This window comes from Engystomops pustulosus, chromosome 7 (genome assembly GCF_040894005.1).
Source record: "Engystomops pustulosus chromosome 7, aEngPut4.maternal, whole genome shotgun sequence".
NCBI classification, from domain to species: Eukaryota; Metazoa; Chordata; class Amphibia; order Anura; family Leptodactylidae; genus Engystomops; species Engystomops pustulosus.
Window position 1 is genome coordinate 121,454,232 of NC_092417.1, and position 23,886 is coordinate 121,478,117.

General features: G+C 46.3%; 1 protein-coding gene across 2 annotated transcripts in view; it reads left to right on the forward strand.

Moving 5' to 3' along the window:
- The window catches only part of CHD9 (chromodomain helicase DNA binding protein 9), a 151,790-nt gene that overhangs the window by 17,733 nt on the left and 110,171 nt on the right, over nucleotides 1-23,886 (forward strand). For both annotated transcript variants that reach the window (XM_072117699.1, XM_072117700.1), the window contains exon 2: nucleotides 3,775-5,308. In XM_072117699.1, the coding sequence (XP_071973800.1) occupies nucleotides 3,896-5,308 (1,413 nt within the window). In that variant the 5' untranslated portion in view covers nucleotides 3,775-3,895. The remainder of the gene's footprint in view (nucleotides 1-3,774; nucleotides 5,309-23,886) is intronic.

Consider the following 23,886-nt stretch of genomic DNA (forward strand, 5'->3'; position numbering starts at 1 on the left):
CAGTGGCGCGTCATACTAGGCGCCGTCCAGGGGAGAACAATGGCGGCGCCCGGCACGAAGTTAGTGAAGACGGGCGCCGAAGGCAGAAGAGGACCCACGCGGACATCGGGGGAGCAGCGCTGCAGGTCGGGGCCACCGGAGGGTGAGTATACCGGGGGTAGTGCTGTATACTACTGGGGGCTGTGCTGTATACTACTGGGGGCTGTGCTGTATACTACTGGGGGCTGTGCTGTGTACTACCGGGGGCTGTGCTGTGTACTACCGGGGGCTGTGCTGTGTACTACCGGGGGCAGTGCTGTGTACTACCGGGGGCAGTGCTGTGTACTACCGGGGGCAGTGCTGTGTACTACCGGGGGCAGTGCTGTGTACTACCGGGGGCAGTGCTGTGTACTACCGGGGGCAGTGCTGTGTACTACCGGGGGCAGTGCTGTGTACTACCGGGGGCTGTGCTGTGTACTACCGGGGGCTGTGCTGTGTACTACCGGTGTTGTGTTTTGTATGCGTTGGAAAAGGGGTAGTCTTATACGGCGAATATATCTTAAACTCTATATTTTAAACAGGAAAGTAGGGGGTCGTCTTATACACCAGGTCGTCTTATACGCCGGAATATACGGTCATAATACTGCATACTGCAGGCATGCACCTCCCGCCATGCAGTACTATTTACGTAAAATGTCGGGAAGGGGTTAAAGTGGCCCTCCAAATTGAGAATGTTTGACGCTCGCACAAATTCCTACTGCCTGACATTGACGTTTCAGACTTCGGGTTAATGGAATATTTAAGCCAAAATGACATTTTCCGTTGTGCTTTTCCCATCTCCTTATGCCTCATTCTGTTTCCGTCTTTGTAGTTAGTATTGTTATATAATACAGCCATAAAATAAAGTTTGTTGTTGTTTGAATAATCTGGGGTAAAATCAGATGCACACAAATGTTAACACAGAATACATACATTACTGTATTACATTACTCCATATTTATGTAAATGCTATGTAGTCATAATGTTAACATGACCTTAGGGTTTTTGTTACGTTCTTCTTTTACGCAAGAGAATAATGAAAAACAAATACTGATAGCAATTGGAAGCTCTTTTAGTATCAATAGGAAAAAATTAAAGGAATCCTCAATGCAGAAATAAACTGACCAAGCCTAGCAGCGTTTTTATTTAATTTTTCATTTGTTCCTACATGAGGCTTCGACACAGATGTGAACTTAGCCTTCTATAAACTATTTACAGTGTTCATTTTTTATGGTTATTTTTTTTTTTTTTTTTTTTATTAAGATTGTTTATTTTGAAGCTATGCCTTAGTAGTGCCCAGTCATGAAATTTGTCTGCTCAGTTTTATCTCTCTGGAACAGTCCCCATGATGCAGATGTCCTTCTACAGCTGGTCAGCAAACTTAAGAAGATAAGCCATGCATTTATGAAAAAACCTACAAATCTCCATAGACCGTTGACACATGTCTTCTATTCAGTGGATGTGTTTTCACACATCTATAGGAACCAGTACATGAGGCAAGAAGACTTTTCAGTGGACAGCCAATCAGAACTGTTGTAGGCATTATATGAATATGAATGCATAAGGTAGTTTGCATATTACTCACAGGTGATGAATCGCTACTGAGGGATTTTCATTTGTGGACTGTGCTGGTATCCTTATATTGGGGTGTCTAAGGGTATGTTCACACATTTCTTGGCAAATATGTTGAATTTTAACTCCTTGTGAATTATTCTAGTGAGAAACCCCCATATTACTTCAGTAGGAAACGACATTGTCTGTATAAACAGGTGCAAACACAGAAAACTACATATGCTTTCCCTAAAAAGTAATAATAATCTTTATATAGTGGCATCAAATTCTTTAGCGCTTTACAGATTCTGGGGAACATATACAAATAATATAAGAGTAATCACAGTCATATGAAACAATGGCCAAAACCATGCACTTATTAAACATGAAAAGGATGTATGCTATATTAAGCTTTTTCTCTCTTTCTCTCTATCTGTGTCTCTCTCTCTCTCGGGCTTTGATGCCTATTATTAGACTATGTAGACAATTGTGTCAACAATCACACTTCTTTTTAATCTCTAATTTTGTAGATTTTTTTTTTCTTTTCCTCTTTCTGTCCACGATTGAGGGATGCCATCTTGCCTGATGTTTAGTAACATTATGACATGTATCACAGCAGCCGAACAACCATAGGCAGCACTGGTCTATCCCAGGCAAGCATACAGCCGTGTGCTGGAGAGTGAGGTATAGTGGCCAGCTGTACATTTGGGAAAAGATAGAGCATGCTCTATCTTTTTCCCGTGAACGACACAGTATGGCGAATGGGCGCCATAGGTTTCTATAGGGACTGATAAGCGTCCACACACACTATGGCCGGATAACGGTCCTTCACACATTCGTGTGAAAGGGGCCTAAATCTGCTTTCTGTCCTGTTCTCCACTGACAGTTGAGAGATGGAGGTATCTGAGAATATTTCTAATCATTTAAAGAGAACCTGTCACTTCAGACGCCCCACCATAAACCCAAAACAATTATTTGCTAGGATACATCTGTGAAAACAGCTATGGGAAGAGGCAGCACCTAATTCTTAGCGCAATAGGCATATGTGATGATTCTGCTGAGGACGATACAGGCGGTCTCCCGACTTACAGACAAGCCCTAGTTAAAGACTTTAGTCCCTGCAATGATGAGCTGTAAGGTGTCTGTAATGAAGCTTTATTGATAATCCTTGGTCCAATTACAGCAAAGAATTTATAAAAAGCAAAAAAAATTTTTGTCTGGATCTACAATTATAAAATATACAGTTTCGACTTGCATACAAACTTGAAAGCAAACCTATGGAACCTATATTGTATGTAACTCAGGGACTGCCTGTAGTTGATAGTTATAGAATAAGGGCAAGGTAAGAAGTCAAAATGGCCAGAAGGAGGCGGAGGGAGTTTGATTGCGTCTTGGAGCGTTCCCACTTCTTTGAAACATGGCGCCACAAAGGGATGTTCACTTTCAGCAAGTTATGTTTGTGAAATGAAAAGTTATAAAACCTTCCAATATACTTTCTGTATCAATTTCAGTTTTTTTGTTTTTTAGACCTCTGCTTGCCATCCTTCTACATGAAGCACCTGTTTCCTTCCAGTGGATAGAAATCTGTCCACGGACATGTTATGTTGCATCAGTGCACGAGCCATTAGAACACTGGAACATAGAAGCTTTCTATAGAAGGAAAGCAAGTAGAGATATAGAAAACTGAGTGTTGTATATAACTTTTTATTTTACAAACCATATCAACTCCTTTAATAAAAGTAATTAGAAACACCAAAAGCAAACTTGCAAAGTAGAGAATAGGGTACTGTTTGCTGTTGGGGGTTTCTGAAGTGACTGGTTCCTTTTAACTCTTTACAGAGAGTCCCTGGATAGTCCTATCTCTTTGGAGCTGAATTGTTAAGGGAAATATTCTCTAGGTATGGATTCAGATCTTATGCTGCTTCCTTTATCTCTGATGTGAATGGGATATCCGATCACTACTCACTGCAGGAGAAAGGAGAAGCTAAAATTATCACTGAGAATTTGCTTTAATCAGCATAATATATTTCAAAGTTTACTATTATCCCTTGCTCTATTGATTTATGAAATTAAAAATAAAAATGTTTCGTTATGCTTAAATATATTGAATAATGAAATGAGAAATGTAGGCAGAGCTGTGGAATCCTAGCTGAAATCTCTGCCTATACACTAAACCGTACTAATTCTGTCTCTTCTTTCCTCCAGGCTAATTATCTAATAATGTAATCATGTTTAACATCCCCCTTGGAGGATTCACTCCGCCATGGCTCGGGTCCTGACGTAAGCAGCCCTTAATGAAGCTCCCGTAGCATTACAGACCATCAATATGACGGATCCCATGATGGATTTTTTTGATGATACACACCTCTTTGATGAAACATTGGGTCTGTCTGATGATGCCTTTGCCCACCATGATCCTGTGTCCCTGGTCGATGAATTGAACCTTGGAGCAGAGTTTGAACCTCTCCACGTTGATTCCTTAAACCATGTACAAGATACTCAAATACACCAAAAACTCAGTGAGTTTGATACGCTCAATCAGTTTGATTCCATTAAGCTGCACCAAGTTGGCCACTCGTACAACAGTCCTGTTGAAAGTGTTTTGTCTCCACGATCACAGTTCAGCTGTTCTCCAATACATCCTCCAACCCAAGGTAATGGTATGTTTGCAGATGATGGAAGTCCCATGTGGGGTCACCAAACTACCACAGCTATTCCAAATCAGAATGGCTCCCCATTCAGCCAACAACGTGGAAACTCTCAGACTATGCAGCAAAGTAAAGGATTTGTAACACACCATGATTTTGCCTTGTTTCAAGCCAGTGCGCAACAGCAGGTCTCAATACAGCAGCACAATAGGAACAGTTTGAACACAGATCAGGAAACTTTGAATCAACCAAAAACTTTCATGGAGGTTAATGTGTCTTTACCCCATAGGACTTCTAATGTCCAGCAAATCCCTATGGTCAATAACACAACTCCACAAGATTCTTTGCCTTTACAGCAGTTTTCTCAATCCACATCAACATCCTTGCACTTCTGTGGCAATCCAGTTGCGACTCAGCACGATAGCGCATATGATAGCCACTCTCCGGTGCCATGTTCTGTGAATGAGGCACCAACGTTTACTTCTCATTACCCTTTCTCCAACAGCCATCTAAATCATGCTACACATTCTCTCTCCGATTTTACTGAAAGTCCAGGGTTTTCAGAATTGGGAGCCAAGCAGGAGCCTGGTCAGCATATATTGAACCCTAGTGAACAACTACATTCTAATGAATTCCAGATGGTGCATTCTTCACATCCTCAGGGGAACTACAATGGAACAAAGATGTCTCCCATGACCATGAACTTTCCATCCCAAGATGCTCACTCTGTTCGTTTGAGCCACTTTAATGATCATTTGGAGAGCAATGGTTTCTCTCCTTTAGAAGACAACCTGCTGCAACAAGTGGATTCTCATTCAGAGCCCTTTACTGGGCTTGATCCAGTGGATTTATTGCAAGAAGATCTCTTGCCACATTTTGATGATAACACGTTTTCACAAGATGGCTCAAGTACAGGTCATTCTGTCTTAAATCATCCTGGCTCAGAGAGCCACATTGAGCAGCAATCGATAAATATCCCAAATGATTTACTGAATTCTCAGCATCACGGTCAACAAGTGAATCAGTGGAACCCCCTCCTATCCAATAACCTCAACGTTCATAATCTGCATTCTGTGGCTTCACAAGGAAAGGTAAATTGCATTCTTTATTATGCTGCTATAGAAAGGTGTTTTCCTTCTAATGGTGTTTATCTTCCATGTATGGGAGCCATTGCTGAAGATTCTTATGAGCATCGCAGAAACTGTAACAATGTCCACGAGGCACTCAGGTGAATGCTGAAGGGACTTGTGAAGAGCTTGTGATCACTGAGATGCAGTGGGACACTTGGAGGCGAAATGATGATATCTATAGTGTAAAAACTTCAGGGTATCTGCACACGGTGCATATTGGCTGCGGGTTTGCTACACAGAATTTCCATGTGGAAAATCCGCAGCACAATATAATATCATCATAGTGTATTGGATTGCCTTCAATCCCATACACAAAAATGTGGCAAATACAACTAAAATGCCTTTCCGCTGCAAGTTTTTCATCTGTGGCAATCTGTGGTGTGGAAATCGTGCATTGCACAGGTTGAGCTCCACCCAATGGCGCCATCCGGAAAGAGGCAATTTTTATTTGTTGCTGATGCTTGCGGAATGACTTTGGGATTTCTGCAATGGGTGCAGAAACCCTTAGACCAGGAAACAAACTGCTTAATATTAAAGAAAGTCCCTGACTTACAGACGACTCCTAATTACTAACATACCGTTTTGCCCTCTGTGACCTCTGAGTGCTTGTAATTTACTGAACCTTATCCCCAAGCCCCAACAAATATACCTGTTACAATCTACATTCAAATTTGACTTCTATCATCAAAATCAAGCATGACAAACCATGTACACTTCACCAGCTACATTCTCACGTCCTTAGGGGTCGTACATACGTCCCCCATAGGCTGGCAATGGGCGCACGGAGCGATACGGTGCGGCACCGTACTGCTCCATACACATGAAAAAGATAGGACATGTCCTATCTTTCCCCATGTTATGGCGCTGTGCATCGCTATGTAGAGGGGAGGGGTCACCACTCCTCCTCTCCATCACTGCAAATGTATGCCCCGCTAGCTATATTTGTTATTCATGGCCTCCTTCCTTCTAAAATTATGCTAATGACCCAAATGGACTCTGGGTGTTCACAGGCTGTTACAGGTTGGGTACCCATGGCTGGTTCTGTAGGTTTTGTTTGGTCCCACCTTTACTTTGGTCTCAGGCTGCAATATTCTGCTGTAAGGCATTTATAATGAAGTTTAAAGCATAACTGTAAATCTGTAGTGATTTTACCAAATTATTATATGTGATTCCCCCTTTGAAAACAAACAGAATGATGCCTACTTTGTGCTGCTCGTCCTTTTCTTTCCAAAGTTATGGCATTTTCTGTTCTGAAAGTGTTTGACAAAAATCTTTCTCACCAGAGGGGAAGAGGGCAGAGACTAATATCAGTCTATGAATACCAATAGCCGTACCCACCTCCAGGGCCGGATTAAGGTTGGTGGGGGCCCCTGGGCGCAAAATCTGGTGGAGGCCCCCACTGAGTGTACCTTACATACACGTCCTCCTGCTTCCTTTCCACTATCCCAGCAGTAACACAGATACATACAGCCGCCTCATCCCTAGTAACACAGCTACATACAGTCGCCTTACCCCCAGTAACACTGCCACATACATCCGCCTCATCCCCAGTAACACAGCTACATATAGCCGCCTCATCCCCAGTAACACAGCTACTTACAGCCGCCTGGCCCCCAGTAACACAGCTACTTACAGCCGCCTGGCCCCCAGTAACACAGCTACTTACAGCCGCCTGGCCCCCAGTAACACAGCTACTTACAGCCGCCTGGCCCCCAGTAACACAGCTACTTACAGCCGCCTGGCCCCCAGTAACACAGCTACTTACAGCCGCCTGGCCCCCAGTAACACAGCTACTTACAGCCGCCTGGCCCCCAGTAACACAGCTACTTACAGCCGCCTGGCCCCCAGTAACACAGCTACTTACAGCCGCCTGGCCCCCAGTAACACAGCTACTTACAGCCGCCTGGCCCCCAGTAACACAGCTACTTACAGCCGCCTGGCCCCCAGTAACACAGCTACTTACAGCCGCCTGGCCCCCAGTAACACAGCTACTTACAGCCGCCTGGCCCCCAGTAACACAGCTACTTACAGCCGCCTGGCCCCCAGTAACACAGCTACTTACAGCCGCCTGGCCCCCAGTAACACAGCTACTTACAGCCGCCTGGCCCCCAGTAACACAGCTACTTACAGCCGCCTGGCCCCCAGTAACACAGCTACTTACAGCCGCCTGGCCCCCAGTAACACAGCTACTTACAGCCGCCTGGCCCCCAGTAACACAGCTACTTACAGCCGCCTGGCCCCCAGTAACACAGCTACTTACAGCCGCCTGGCCCCCAGTAACACAGCTACTTACAGCCGCCTGGCCCCCAGTAACACAGCTACTTACAGCCGCCTGGCCCCCAGTAACACAGCTACTTACAGCCGCCTGGCCCCCAGTAACACAGCTACTTACAGCCGCCTGGCCCCCAGTAACACAGCTACTTACAGCCGCCTGGCCCCCAGTAACACAGCTACTTACAGCCGCCTGGCCCCCAGTAACACAGCTACTTACAGCCGCCTGGCCCCCAGTAACACAGCTGCTTACAGCCGCCTGGCCCCCAGTAACACAGCTGCTTACAGCCGCCTGGCCCCCAGTAACACAGCTGCTTACAGCCGCCTGGCCCCCAGTAACACAGCTGCTTACAGCCGCCTGGCCCCCAGTAACACAGCTGCTTACAGCCGCCTGGCCCCCAGTAACACAGCTGCTTACAGCCGCCTGGCCCCCAGTAACACAGCTGCTTACAGCCGCCTGGCCCCCAGTAACACAGCTGCTTACAGCCGCCTGGCCCCCAGTAACACAGCTGCTTACAGCCGCCTGGCCCCCAGTAACACAGCTGCTTACAGCCGCCTGGCCCCCAGTAACACAGCTGCTTACAGCCGCCTGGCCCCCAGTAACACAGCTGCTTACAGCCGCCTGGCCCCCAGTAACACAGCTGCTTACAGCCGCCTGGCCCCCAGTAACACAGCTGCTTACAGCCGCCTGGCCCCCAGTAACACAGCTGCTTACAGCCGCCTGGCCCCCAGTAACACAGCTGCTTACAGCCGCCTGGCCCCCAGTAACACAGCTGCTTACAGCCGCCTGGCCCCCAGTAACACAGCTGCTTACAGCCGCCTGGCCCCCAGTAACACAGCTGCTTACAGCCGCCTCGCCCCCAGTAACACAGCTGCTTACAGCCGCCTCGCCCCCAGTAACACAGCTGCTTACAGCCGCCTCGCCCCCAGTAACACAGCTGCTTACAGCCGCCTCGCCCCCAGTAACACAGCTGCTTACAGCCGCCTCGCCCCCAGTAACACAGCTGCTTACAGCCGCCTCGCCCCCAGTAACACAGCTGCTTACAGCCGCCTCGCCCCCAGTAACACAGCTGCTTACAGCCGCCTCGCCCCCAGTAACACAGCTGCTTACAGCCGCCTCGCCCCCAGTAACACAGCTGCTTACAGCCGCCTCGCCCCCAGTAACACAGCTGCTTACAGCCGCCTCGCCCCCAGTAACACAGCTGCTTACAGCCGCCTCGCCCCCAGTAACACAGCTGCTTACAGCCGCCTCGCCCCCAGTAACACAGCTGCTTACAGCCGCCTCGCCCCCAGTAACACAGCTACTTACAGCCGCCTCGCCCCCAGTAACACAGCTACTTACAGCCGCCTCGCCCCCAGTAACACAGCTACTTACAGCCGCCTCGCCCCCAGTAACACAGCTACTTACAGCCGCCTCGCCCCCAGTAACACAGCTACTTACAGCCGCCTCGCCCCCAGTAACACAGCTACTTACAGCCGCCTCGCCCCCAGTAACACAGCTACTTACAGCCGCCTCGCCCCCAGTAACACAGCTACTTACAGCCGCCTCATCCCCAGTAACACAGCTACATACAGCGGCCTCATCCCTAGTAACACAGCTACATACAGCCCCAGTCACTCATCTTTACATCCTTCACACGTACCAGATATACAGTCCCATACAACATACACCTCAGCCTGCAAAGCCACGAGTCCCATTTAACAAACATCTCAGCCTGCATCAGACAAGCAGCCACACCAGCCATGCAGGCCAATGTAACATACACCTCAGCCCGCAAGCAGTGGTGTAACTAGGAGAGATTGGGCCCCATGGCAGATTTCTGCATGGGGCCCTCCTTCCTCTTAAAAAAAATATATACATATGTCGGCTGCATTCACATAAACGTATGGTGGCGTTATTGAGAGGAGGAGAGGTGATCGCGGCTCACCCCTCCCCTCTCCATAGAGAATAGAGCCGCATGGTCGTTCTTACAACCATAGATAGTTCAGGCTCTATCTCTCTTGCGACCACAGCACGAAACAGTGAGCACTGGTTGTGCTCACCGTTCCGAGCCCAGGCACTATAGATGCCTATGAGGGAAGTATATCCGGTACCAAATTTGCGGCCAGATATACGCCCCCCATACTTTCTTGTGAATGTACCCTGATACAATTACACACATTTATAAACTGATACTTACACACCTTTATATACCGTGTATACTCGAGTATAAGCCGAGACCCCTGATTTTACCATCAAAAACTGGGAAAACCTATTGACTCGAGTATAAGCCGAGGGTGGGAAATGCATTAATCACAGACACCCCCCAGTATGTATACAGCCTTCCCCAGTAGTATACAGCCTGCCCCCAGTAGTATACAGCCTTCCCCCGGTAGTATACAGCCTGCCCCCGGTAGTATACAGCCTGCCCCCGGTAGTATACAGCACTGCCCCCGGTAGTATACAGCACTGCCCCCGGTAGTATACAGCACTGCCCCCGGTAGTATACAGCACTGCCCCCGGTAGTATACAGCACTGCCCCCAGTAGTATACAGCACTGCCCCCAGTAGTATACAGCACTGCCCCCAGTAGTATACAGCACTACCCAGCCTGCCCCCAGTAGTATACAGCACAGCCCCCAGTAATATACAGCCAGCCCAGCATTAAAAGAAAATAATAAACTTATATACTCACCCTCCGGTGGCCCCAATGCGCAGCGCTACTCCCCCGATGTCGGCGCGGGTCCTCCTCTGGCTTCGGCGACGGTCTTCTTTCTTCACTAACTTCGTGCCGGGCGCCGCCGTCTCCCCTGGACGGCGCTAGTATGACACGAAGTTAGTGAAGACAGAAGACGGCCACGGGAGCCAGAAAAGGACCCGCGCAGACATCGGGGGAGCGGCGCTGCAGGTCCGGGCCACCGGAGGGTGAGTATATAAGTTTATTATTTTTTAAAGATTTTTTTATGACTGTATGACTCGTGTATAAGCCGAGGGGACGTTTTTCAGCACATTTTTTGTGCTGAAAAACTCTGCTTATACACGAGTATATACGGTACTTATATACACACATAAAGTTCTACACACGTATACTTGCACCCATATATACACACACATTCAGTATACAGAGCATATACATACATACCATATACACAGCATATACAAAAACCACATCATTCATATATAAAAAATGTGCACACATATATGCTTATGTAAATATATGCGTATATAAATATAGTATACGCATCTATACACACAGTATATATACGCATCTATACACACAGTATATATACGCATCTATACACACAGTATATATACGCATCTATACACACAGTATATATACGCATCTATACACACAGTATATATACGCATCTATACACACAGTATATATACGCATCTATACACACAGTATATATACGCATCTATACACACAGTATATCTACGCATCTATACACACAGTATATCTATATACACATCTATATACACGCGTATATACACGCGTATATACACGCGTATATACATACACACAGTATATATACACACAGTATATATACATATACACAGACAATTACATATGTATATACTTACCCCCAGTGACCGGCCATGGCGTCAGGGTGTCATTCGGGCGGGTGCTTGTTCGGGCGGGCGGGGGATGGGAGGTAGGTCGGTTGCTTATTCGGCGGGGGGGGGGGGGGGAGGGTTCCTTGCTCGGTCGAGCACGGGGGGAGGGGACGGGTCGAGCGCGGGGGGGGTGTCGAGCGGGGGGAGGGGACGGGTCGAGCGCTGGGGGGGTGTTGAGCGGGGGGAGGGGACGGGTCGAGCGCGGGGGGGGGGCGGAGTCACATGTGCCGTGCAGGGCGTGCGGCTCCGCCAAGCGGGGATGGGCGGGGAGGCCATGCAGGTGGATGGGGAAGCAGTTACCTGTGCTAAGGAGGGGAGGGAGGTTGCGGAGGCGGAGTCACCTGTGCCGTGCGGGCGGTGATGTGCGGGGCGGACAGCGATGGGCGGGCGGCTCCGCCATGCAGCTGTATGGACGGGCGGGGAGGCCATGCAAGGGGGATGGGCAAGCTGGAAGGCCGTGGCAGGGAGGCGGTCCCCTGTGTCTCGGGGCGGCGGGCGGCTCAGAAAGGGGTGCGGGGGAGGAGCGGGGTGTGCGATCTGGTGGGGGCCCCTAGGGGGAGCAAGATGGTGGGGGCCCCGGGACCCCGCCCGTGAACACTGTAATGGAAAATAGCGCCCAAATGTCCGAATTGACACTTTTCCTGATTTTTCCATCCATAAATATTTGAATTAAAAGAACGATCAAACAGTCATTTAGATTCCAAATTGATATAAATTAATACAACAGCATGTACCACAAAAAAAAAACACCTTACATAGATCTGTACACTAAAGTGTGAAACAGTTATTGACCTCAGAATTTGGCAAAATGGAAAATATTTTTTATGTACAAAAGATGTGAATTTTTTTTATAAATCTCTTAAAACCTAATAAAACTTATATAAATTCTCCCTGCAATCGTAGTGATCCAAAAAATAAAGAGAGAGGAATGACATTTGGAGTGCAAAATAAAGTACATAAAAATGTATAAGACAAAAAGGGGGTGTGTCTGCTGCGCATCTGCAAAAAATGCGGACATGTGTGCTGGGTTTCTTTCTTTTGCCCCATACAGTTGGTTGCCTAGCATACGGATGTCATGCATGTCCCGTTTATTTTTTTTTTATTGTTGTGTGTGGATCCATTGACTTCTATGGATGTATATGGTACGCATCCGAGACAAAATAATGCATGCTGCAATTTTTCTCACTGTTTGCACATGCGTGGAAAAACAGACATGTGAACACAGCCATAGGAAACAATGGGTCCTAATGCCATCCGCAAAAAAAGGATAGCACACGGACATCAAAAACGCCCTTCTACATGAGCCCTAAATTATACTATTTAATATATATGATTTTATATTAGCAATACCAGGACAAACTTTACAGCACATATATACAGGCGGTCCCCTACTTAAGAACACTCGGCTTACATACGACCCCTAGTTACAAACGGACCACTGGATGTTGGTAATTTACTGTACTTTATCCTTAGACTACAATAATCAGCTATAACAGTTATCACAGGTGTCTGTAATGAAGCTTTAGTGTTAATCCTGGTTCAGATGACAACACAACATTTTTAAAATCCTATTGTCAGAGACCCAAAAAGTTCTGGATGGGATTACAATGATAAAATATACAGTTCTGACTTACATACAAACTCAACTTAAGAACAAACCTACAGACCCTATCTTGTATGTAACCTGGGGACTGCCTGTAATAAACTGTCATAAAACACTAAAGCTCTCCTGGCAAATCACTGGCTGATCGTTACGAACCGTGTGTGTTTCAATGAAAATCCATATGCAATTGGGCTGAGCCCCGTCCTCAGATGTTTTCATTGCATTTCTAAAAGCAATGTAAAGGCCACATGTAACTGCACCCTAAACATTCAGATAATACTTTCAAGAAAAGAAAAAAAGCACCCACACAGTTGCAAAATACTGTTTTATTGGTATCATATAGGTCAACCAAAAATGAAAACAAACCTTATATATAAAATAAAGATTTAATTAAAACTGGTCTTCTATTTTTAGAGTTTTGCATTACTGGGAAAATTAAAGAGATTTTTTTTTTTAGGCCTGTTATACATTTTTAATTTTGACAAGCACTGTGTCCCGTTGATTGATTATCAGCTCCAGGTCTTGATCCTATATACTGGCGAAAGCTATCACCACAAATCTCCAACTAGCATATATAGAGTATAGTGTAATATTAATGCAGTCCTTGACTTTCCACTAGTTTCCACTAGTCTACACTGACATCTGCAGGCAGAAAAGGAGACAAACTGAAAGGTAAAGAACTTCATAATAATGATCATTAGAAAGAAGTACAAAATAAGGAAGTTTAATTTGTGGAGTTAAAGCCTTAAAAAAAATCTATAAAACCATTGGGACATATTTATTTATACTGTCCTAATTTTTTCACGCAGACACGCAGAAACCAGACCAAATTAATAAAGTGCTGGAGACGAGACTAGACTAGATATGTCCAATGGTTCTATTCATAATGTGACCTCACTAAGCTGGCTAACATACAATTTTTTTTGTGCATTTTCTGTATCTGTTCCACCAGGGTTTTTCTAGATCTGCTTGCTGGCATCTAGTGTAAAGCTCTCCTGAACCATGGCACCAAAAAATTTCCCCTTTTATATAATGCATAGCTCCCAACTGTCCCTTTTTTGCCGGGACAGTCCCATTTTTCTTACATCTACCCCACATCACAGGCAGCTGGTAGATTGTCACGGATATTCCCTACAGGTCCCGCAGTGGCTGGGCTTGTCCCGGCTCTGTGTCCCCATAGTAAATCCTTTCAAAGCCTGAACTCCTAGTACTGAATGGCTTCTACAGACATCAGGCAGGGAATCCTTTTGAGAGAAGTGCCGGGTTAGCGGAGAGCAGGGACCAAGTCATCAGGATTAGATCAGCATCTGTCCATATATGGTCTCCTAGGGCTTCCCCAGACACAAGCTTTCATTTAATTTAAATACATTTTTGCCCAGGCCGAGGGATTCAAACCCCAAGCCCTCTGCATTAGAGTTAGGAGCCTCAACCAACTGAGCTATGAGCCCAGTAATTGTTTACCTGAGGATTTTTGGTAACTGCTACTGTTACACAGTGACACAGACTTAATACACTGATATATAGAGGGATCTTCTCAGAGATTATTATTGTAATTATTGAGACTTAATATGTTATTATTTTTATTATTATGGAGATGATTATTAATAATAGTAAAAATAATAATCCTCTCAATAATAATAAGTCTCAATAATTACAATAATAATCTCTGAGAAGATCCCCCTGTATATATCAGGGCATTAAATCTGTGTCACAGTGTAACAATAGCAGATAACATCTCTTAGTTACCAAAATTCCTCATCTAGGTAATTACTGGGCTCATAGCTCAGTGGATAGAGGCTCTGTGTCATTATTGCTCATGAACTCTGCAGGTTCTAGATTCAAATCCCAATCACGTTAAAAAAAATTTATTATTGAGATGATTTTTATTATTATAATATGGTTAAAAATTGGGGCGTGGCCAGGGAGTGATTGGGGGTGTGGCTTCGGGGGAACGCCACAGCACGCTATGATCGGGTGGTAGGTGCATCTATAGGACGTGAGGATAGCCCTCTTAGGGCTAATCCTCGGGGCACGTTCACACGTTGCGCTTTGGTTGCGTTTTAAAACACATTACAACAGCTGAGATGAGGTGATTTGCCTAATTACATTACTGTTAACGTTTGCGTTTACGCATGCAAATAGTCATGTAATTAGGCAAATCACCTCTGCTCAGCTGTTGTGATGCGTTTTAAAGCGCAACCAAAATGCAACGTGTGAAGGTGGCCTCAGGGTGCGGTCACACGTTGCATTTACTGCATGCGTTTAAAAAAGCATTGCTACAGCTGAAGGGAGCTTTGCTCAATTAAACAGCTGTTAACACTTGCATTTACAAAACGCATGCATTAGCCGCGATGTTAACGTATGGCCACAGTCACACGTACCGCTAGACGTCCGTTCATAACGCGATGCTAGCGCACAGGGGGAGGTCCTCGGCCCGAACGCACATGCTTTTCCAGAGAAACACATGCGATCGGCTTAACAATCGCATGCGTTTCCCTGGAAACGCATGTGCGTTCGGGCCGAGGACCTCCCCCTGTGCGCTAGCGACGCATTTTGACGGACGCCTAGCGGTACGTGTGACCGCGGCCTATGAGTTAACAAACGCATACGATAACCACTATGTAAACGCATGTGTTAACACTTGCGTTTTGTAAACGCAAGCGTTAACAGCTGTTTAATTAGGCAAATCTCCCTTCAGCTGTAGCAATGCGCATGCAGTAAACGCGACGTGTGACCGCACCCTCATGTCCCAGCAATCTTTTACTATTTTTTAATTCCCTAATATGTAAATTTTCTAAAGAGGTTACAGGGGTGTGGAGTAGCAGGAGCTGAGGCTACACAGCGTGGCTACTCCACGTCCCAGTAGCCTCTTTGATCCTCCTACCAGAAATCTTCGGTGTGCAGCTCCTCGTAGCTGTGCGCCCTCGTCCACGAAACCCGCCGTCTGTGCATGCACAGAACAGCAGGCCTGCGCAGAAGGAGATTTCTGGTAGGAGGATCAAAGAGGCTACTGGGGTGTGGAGTAGCCGCACCTTGTAGCCTCGGCTCCACGCCCAATAGTAGCCTCTTCAGAAAATTTACGTATTATGGAATTAAAAGTTAGTAAAAGATTGCAGGGACGTGAGGATTAGCCAAGAGGCGGAACCCGGCGCAGAGGAGAAGAGGTCAGCGTGGGGGGTTTCGTTTCATGGGGGACACACTTACACGCCGCGGTCATGCTTCACTGCGACGTGTAAGGGGTTAAACACCCAGGATCTGAGATTTTCCGATCCCGGGTGTTAGTGCCTGGTCTGGGCTGTGATGTCGAAGGCAGACACCGGCACTTTCAGTACCCAATGTTCCGAAATCTTCTTCTGCCGCGGCACCGTAGAACTCGACATCGCCTGAGGAGAAGTACGCTTAATGACCGCCGTAGAATCCAGAAGGGGTTAAAAATAGTCCTAGAACCGTCCAAAAATGCACTGTAAAAGCACCCTTAGGCCTGTCATAATTAGCTGAGGTACATCAGAGATCATACATCATTATACAATAAACCCCCCCCCCCCTCCCCCAACATATACATAGAACTGTAACCATCCTGGTAGAGTGGTGTCAAGTGAGCAATAAAGTTAAAGGGGTTATCCGAGTTTACAAATAATTTAGGACAGGGCTGGAGACGGGATATTTCTTTAAAAAGTGTGTACTTACCTCCTCCGGAGCTGCTGATGTCCTGCGCCGCGGTCCGTCTGATCTGTGCATCGGTTTGTTTACAGGACAGACAGGGCCATCTACCAGCGCCCTACAATGCTGAGAGATGGGGACGGAAGGGCGTGTTCGGCCAGAAGCTCCTTGTGCGCGGCTTCTGTGCCCCTGTAAACAAACGGGCACGGATCAGACTGACCGCAGTGCTGGACATCAGCAGTGCCGGAAGAGGTAAGTACACGTTTATTATTTTTAAACAGCCTGCCCCTGCCCGGCCTTAAGTTATTTCTTATGGTACTGTTCCACCCTACATCTGGAGATGTAGGAATCCCTCCTGTCCACAATACGCAGAGGAGTGCAGGAAGGGTGCCAACACCCAGTTACAATTGTAGTATGTAAAGTTATAATACCACCTACAACTATAGCACTAATTGAAAAGGGACAAGAGACTCCCTGACTGCAGACCTTAAAAAGGGTATCTGGGGAAGAGCACCAGGAGCCTCTTCGGAACGTATCCGGGTAGCCACAGAGTTTGTAATTATATTCTCGTAAGGTAAAGTCAGATTAACTAATTTCTTCCACTGAGAGACAGTAGGAGAACTATCAGCCATCCAGCGTATAGCAATGGCCTTACGGGCCAAAAACGGTGCTTCCTTCAGAAAAATTGCTTCATAATGGGACCAGTCATCCTCCTGGGCAATTCCCAATAAACACAGGGCTAGCGAGGCAGGAACCGGTTTATTCAGGATATCAGACAGCGGAGAAATTACTTCTCTCCAGAATATGGCTATGTAACTGCAAACCCATATTAGTTGGATGAAATCTGCCCGGTCCACTTGACATCTAGATTTCGGCAATCTATGCATAAGGAACAATCTGACCAGAGTTGTATAGCATTGATGTCTGCCGGTGATATCGAGGTGTGAGACTCCTGGGCCGCCCCCGAGTCCTCATCCGATAATGAGAGCCTTCCATCGGGCTGGCTGGCAGAGGAGGACCATCCAACAGCTCAGAAATGCAATATTTAATAGATCAGTGCTGATTGGTCCAGGTGTCTGTTCAACAGCAGAGCGTGTCCTAGTCTGAACCATTTTTCACTAATCACTCCAAATTTAACTCATGTGAATCAATGAACATGGATACCAGACAGATCCATATTGTTTGAGAGAAACAAATGTTAATGTTTAAAACTGATTTAAAACTTGCAGCAAAACTTGACTTCACCGCAGGGTTTTATCATGGAATAAAGATTGGATATTGTATAAATCCTATCCCTCTAGCCTCATGCACACGACCGTATAATGGAACTGTGAGCTAGTAGTTTTTCTTCCCTCTCCAGCTAACTCAAGGTCACACTTGGCTTGATGTCACCTTTGTGGTCCAGGCAGTCCTTTCCTAATGATATTGGCAGTCCCCTCCTTACAACAAAAGTGCACATGACCGAGTGCATGAGGACGGAGATGTACCGGAACACAGTGTAGCTTATGTAAATAAAGATTTATTTTATATATATAATATATACCGTATATACTCGTGTATAAGTATATGCTGAAAAACGTCCCCTCGGCTTATACACGAGTCTATTACAAAAAAAAAATTACCCACTTAAAAAAAATAAACTTAAATACTCCCCCTCCGTTGTCAGCGCGGCTCCCCGATGTCAGCACGCCCCGTGTGCGGCGTCTATGCCGGAAGAAAGAAGAGAGAAGAGGAGCCACGGAGAAGAAAGAAGACAGGGCGCGCTGACATCGGGGAGCCGCGCTGCCATCGGAGGGTGAGTATTTAAGTTTTTTTTTTTAAAAGCCAGTGGGGGCAGGCTGGCTGTATACTACTAGGGGCTTGCTGTATACTACTAGGGGCTGCTGTATACTACATAGGGGCTGGCAGGCTGTATACTACTGGGGGCTGCTAAATACTACAGGGGGGCTGGCAGGCTGTATACTACTAGGGGCTGCTAAATACTATAGGGGGGCTGGACAGGCTGTATTCTTCTGGGGGCTGACAGGCTGTATACTACATGGAGGCTGGCAGGCTGTATACTACAGGGAGGCTGGCAGGCTGTATACTACAGGGAGGCTGGCAGGCTGTATACTACAGGGAGGCTGGCAGGCTGTATACTACAGGGAGGCTGGCAGGCTGTATACTACAGGGAGGCTGGCAGGCTGTATACTACATGGAGGCTGGCAGGCTGTATACTACTAGGGGCTGCTGTATACTACTGGGGGCAGGCTGTATACTACTAGGGGCTGCTGTATACTACTGGGGGGGTTTGACCAATGCATTTCCCACCCTCGGCTTATACTCGAGTCAGTAGTTTTCCCCAGTTTTTGGTGGTAAAATTAGGGGTCTCGGCTTATACTCGAGTATATACAGTAATATATATATACACACTCACCGGCCACTTTATTAGGTACACCTGTCCAACTGCTTGTTAACACTTAATTTCTAATCGGCCAATCACATGGCGGCAACTCAGTGCATTTAGGCATGTAGACATGGTCAAGACAATGTCATGCAGTTCAAACCGAGCATCAGTATGGGGAAGAAAGGTGATTTGAGTGCCTTTGAACGTGGCATGGTTGTTGGTGCCAGAAGGGCTGGTCTGACTATTTCAGAAACTGCTGATCTACTGGGATTTTCACGCACAGAGAATGGTCCGAAAAAGAAAAAACATCCAGTGAGCGGCAGTTCTGTGGGCGGAAATGCCTTGTTGATGCCAGAGGTCAAAGGAGAATAGGCAGACTGGTTCGAGCTGATAGAAAGGCAACAGTGACTCAAATCGCCACCCGTTACAACCAAGGTAGGCAGAAGAGCATCTCTGAACGCACAGTACGTCGAACTTTGAGGCAGATGGGCTACAGCAGCAGAAGACCACACCGGGTGCCACTCCTTTCAGCTATGAACAGGAAACTGAGGCTACAATTTGCACAAGCTCATCGAAATTGGACAGTAGAAGATTGGAAAAACGTTGCCTAGTCTAATGAGTCTCGATTTCTGCTGCGACATTTGGATGGTAGGGTCAGAATTTGGCGTGAACAACAACATGAAAGCATGGATCCATCATGCCTTGTATCAACGGTTCAGGCTGGTGTTGGTGGTGTCATGGTGTGGGGAATATTTTCTTGGCACTCTTTGGGCCCCTTGGTACCAATTGAGCATCATTGCAATGCCACAGCCTACCTGAGTATTGTTGCTTACCATGTCCATCCCTTTATGACCACAATGTACCCAACATCTGATGGCTACTTTCAGCAGGATAATGCGCCATGTCATAAAGCTGGAATCATCTCAGACTGGTTTCTTGAACATGACAATGAGTTCACTGTACTCAAATGGCCTCCACAGTCACCAGATCTCAATCCAATAGAGCATCTTTGGGATGTGGTGGAACGGGAGATTCGCATCATGGATGTGCAGCCGACAAATCTGCGGCAACTGTGTGATGCCATCATGTCAATATGGACCAAAATCTCTGAGGAATGCTTCCAGCACCTTGTTGAATCTATGCCACGAAGAATTGAGGCAGTTCTGAGGGCAAAAGGGGGTCCAACCCGTTACTAGCATGGTGTACCTAATAAAGTGGCCGGTGAGTGTATATATACTGTTCAATACTTGCACCCAGACCTCACTGTAGTGTTCAGCCCCCAGTGGGTGCAGGGGACTGTGTAACAACACTTTGCTCAGGGACTACAAGGGAAAGCCTTGTAGCTGTGGAGCCTATACAGTCCTGAGGCATCTGCATCAGAGGGGCCCCATCCATTATGACTCAACAGCATGATGCCTGGAAGGAGCTGTGTCCATGCACTGCTCAGGCATACAGGGAACTTACAGCAAGGCTCATCGGCAGCCTCCACACCACAACTCCTTGGTGTCCTCCTCAGCCTGTATGTGAAATATTTTTGCAAATGTAAAACCATACCTCCCAACCGTCCCAGATTTGGGCGTCACAGGCGGCTGGGAGATTGTCCTGGGCTGCTCCTCCCTCCCCTGATATGTCCTGCCTCCTCCTGGTCCCGTACATTAGAGCTGCAGAGCAGCGGATGCATCGCGGTAAGGAGGTGGCAGGATCAGCCCTTGCTGCCTCCTCACATGACTCCTTCAGACATATGAGGTAGTAGCTGCGGCCCTCGATTGGCCCCACCCTCGCCCCGAGTTACAGTCAAAGCCCGGGAGAAGAAGTGAGTGCTGCAAGGCACAAGGTAAGGTAAGTCGCAGAGGTTACAGGAGGCCACAGGTAGAGGAGGCCGGGAGGCCACAGGTGGAGGATATAGGACAGGAGGCCACAGGTAGAGGAGACTGGAGGACAGGAGGCACAATATGTGAGGAGGGGTCAGGGTAGGAGTATTATGTGAAACTTTGAGGAGATAAATAAAAGTGGAAAACCAAATGTAAAGGAAGGATAAAAATAAAGAGGGGTTTTATATGTTGCCGAATTGCATTATGGGGTATTATAGGGGTCCATAGGTGGGTTGGCCCCAGTAACCAGTCACCAGAGGGCTATATTTCACTAGGTACAGGTTCCCATACACGATGTAAAGTACATTACAGATATACTTTTATAATACCTTAATGTTTAATTATTTGTTTCAAAAGCCTTCTTAAAGGGGTATTCTCGACTGGGCATTCACATTCTGTTTCATTAATCTGCCATATATAAACTTTTTTTCAATGAGATTTTATTAAAAACAAATTTTCCTGTGTGAAGATAATTTCTCATAAATGAAGTCTTATGGTCCCTTAGAAACAAGACTTGCTCCTCAGATACGACCACTACTGCTGGAGGGATTGCATAAGAAACAAAGTTTTTGTATATGAAATGTCCAGGAGTTGCTGCAGGTCCCACAGCTGTCTTGTGATAATGATTGGTGAATCCAGGAGGTCAGGCAGGACTCAATAGCGCATATCTGGCCACTGCTGCCAAAATGTGAGATGGTTGTATCCAAGAAAGCTGTCTCGTTTGTAAGGCATGTAAGGGGTTCAGCTCAAATATGGGGGTCGGCAATGACAAAGCTCTCATGAACAGCAGGATTCGACATCAAACAAAACCCCTGCCTGTCCAGCTCTAACTATACACTTGGTGGCCCTCACTATCCAATAGAGGGCTTCTCCCTGCCAGCACGAAAAATACTTTCAGTAACTCACGTGCGGCCTTTCACACAGTCCAGCTTCTGTGTCTCCAGGTAGAGAGCCCCTCCTGACTATTCCACACCACTCTTTAAGGGATTGCGCAGCTCGTGCATTGTTAGACCCATTAGAATGTGGAAGCTTTGGTCTGGAGCAGTGATCACACTTCTGTCTCCACTCCAGCTATTAGAGTCCTGCACCAGATCTTCCAAGAGACCAACACATGGAAAACAGCTTCCAGTGTGACCTAATTCACATTCTGGTAGCTGTAATTCACATGAACACCAATTTTTTTTTTTTTTCCCTCTCCAATTCAATAGTGACCTTGTCACATATCCCCCCCCCCCCCCTTTGATCACAATCGTAGGTGGGATCACTTGACTACAACCACCAGGGTCAAATTTTAAATGGACATCTTTCTTTTGTAACCTGCTCACCCCCTTGTAATAAGGTTTCTTGCGTGGGATGTCGTCCATGTATAATGTTACCTGGATAAAGCAGTTCTCAGGCTCCACATCTTGCACACACATATATTTTATGGGCAAACTGTTTTTAGGTATCAGTCGCACTACACTTCAAGCTTCCAAAAGCAACCTTGGACATATCATAATTGCAATATGCACTGTGTAGTTGGTGCCACATTAAAAACACAGGATACATGCACACACTCCATATGTTTCTCATGTATCTTAGGGTAATACCACAAATGGCGTTTTGAACCCATTTTTGGTCTGTTTTTAAGCAGTTTGTCCAAAAAGGCATTGCATTTTTTTTAAAAAGCATGCGTTTTTTTGAAAATGCATCCGTTTTTGACAAGTTTTAATTAAGATAATTGGTAAAACCTGTCAAAAATAGGTCTGTGATATCATCTTAAAGGCAGTGTCAGCCTATGCATGTGCTAATACCCTGCCATACATGAGTATTGCAGAGTATTATTATGAACAAATCGCATCACAAAAAAATTTGTCCATTGGGACATCTGTACCCATTAGTCATTAAAACTTAGCTTTTATTTATATAATTAGAAGATGGACCAACCAAAAAAACAAAGAAATGTTTAAAATTTCTCAAGCAGTTCGAAAAGGTCGATATTGAAAGCAGTATAGTCGGGGGCATATATTTCGGCGATTATGCCCCACGATAGTATGTGTTTTTGATTTTTTATGATCGTGCTGCTCGGTTGTGGTTCTCACATGTGCTAGCTGAGGGTACCACAGAATACTGCCTGTACTGCTTTATAGCTATAGGGACCCCTTCTCACATAGCCTCTTCACCCTTAGTATTCGCACCTTACATAGTCCAGTTGAGTGCACATATTCTCTGACTTAAAGACTAAGCGTGCTAAGGGGAGGAGGGGAAAGGGGGAGGGAGGATTCCTTCACACTTGCCCTAATGTCTAAGCACTCAATGCTAGCACACAATCATGCATCTAATTTACTCATGGATCTGCCTTATTGAACTGATGATTCTAAAAACATTCACACAGTAGCCCCCCCCGACATGTTTCGTCCTCAGGGGTACCGGGGCTATAATGCGGCACACCGCGTTAGAGTCTAACCTTTATCAACTCTTTGGTCTGACGTAGTGACGGGGGCTGTGCCCACTGTCCAATCAACGACAGAGAGGCTTGGTTCCAGCTACCAATCCTCTCAGAGGCATGACGTGATGTAATCTTAATAATTATTTGCGCATGTCCGTGAACTTACAGCCAGAATTGCTGTCAGGGTCCTCTACTGCGCATGTCTGGGCAATCTCAGCCGGTATGCTAGGCTCTCTGCGCATGCCCAGGGACTTCCGATCGGCAAAGTTGTGATGAGCTGACCACCAGGTGAGAGGCACCGCCATGGGGACCATATGCGCACCAACTTATGCGAATATCTTTTTAGGGTGGTGGGAATCCGTTATAGTTTTCTCGGATGATCTAGCAGAATTCACTAAACACATTATTTTTTGGGGAAGGTATATCAATGATATACTGATCCTATGGGCATCCCAGTCGGACAGTACCTCCGAGCAAGGAGGAATTGCTCGACTGAATCAGATTTTGAAAAAGAATGCCAGGATCTTTACAAACGCTTCTTGATGAGAGGTTATCCAAAAAAGACCTTGCGTAGGGCCTATCAAAAAGCAAAGACATCGAATCGAGAGGACCTCCTGAGAACCGATGGCAAACCAGATAGACAGGGACCAATAAGATGCATAGGAACCTTTGATGGATATACCCGACAGGTATTGGAGGTACTTTAAAAATACTGGCCCCTAT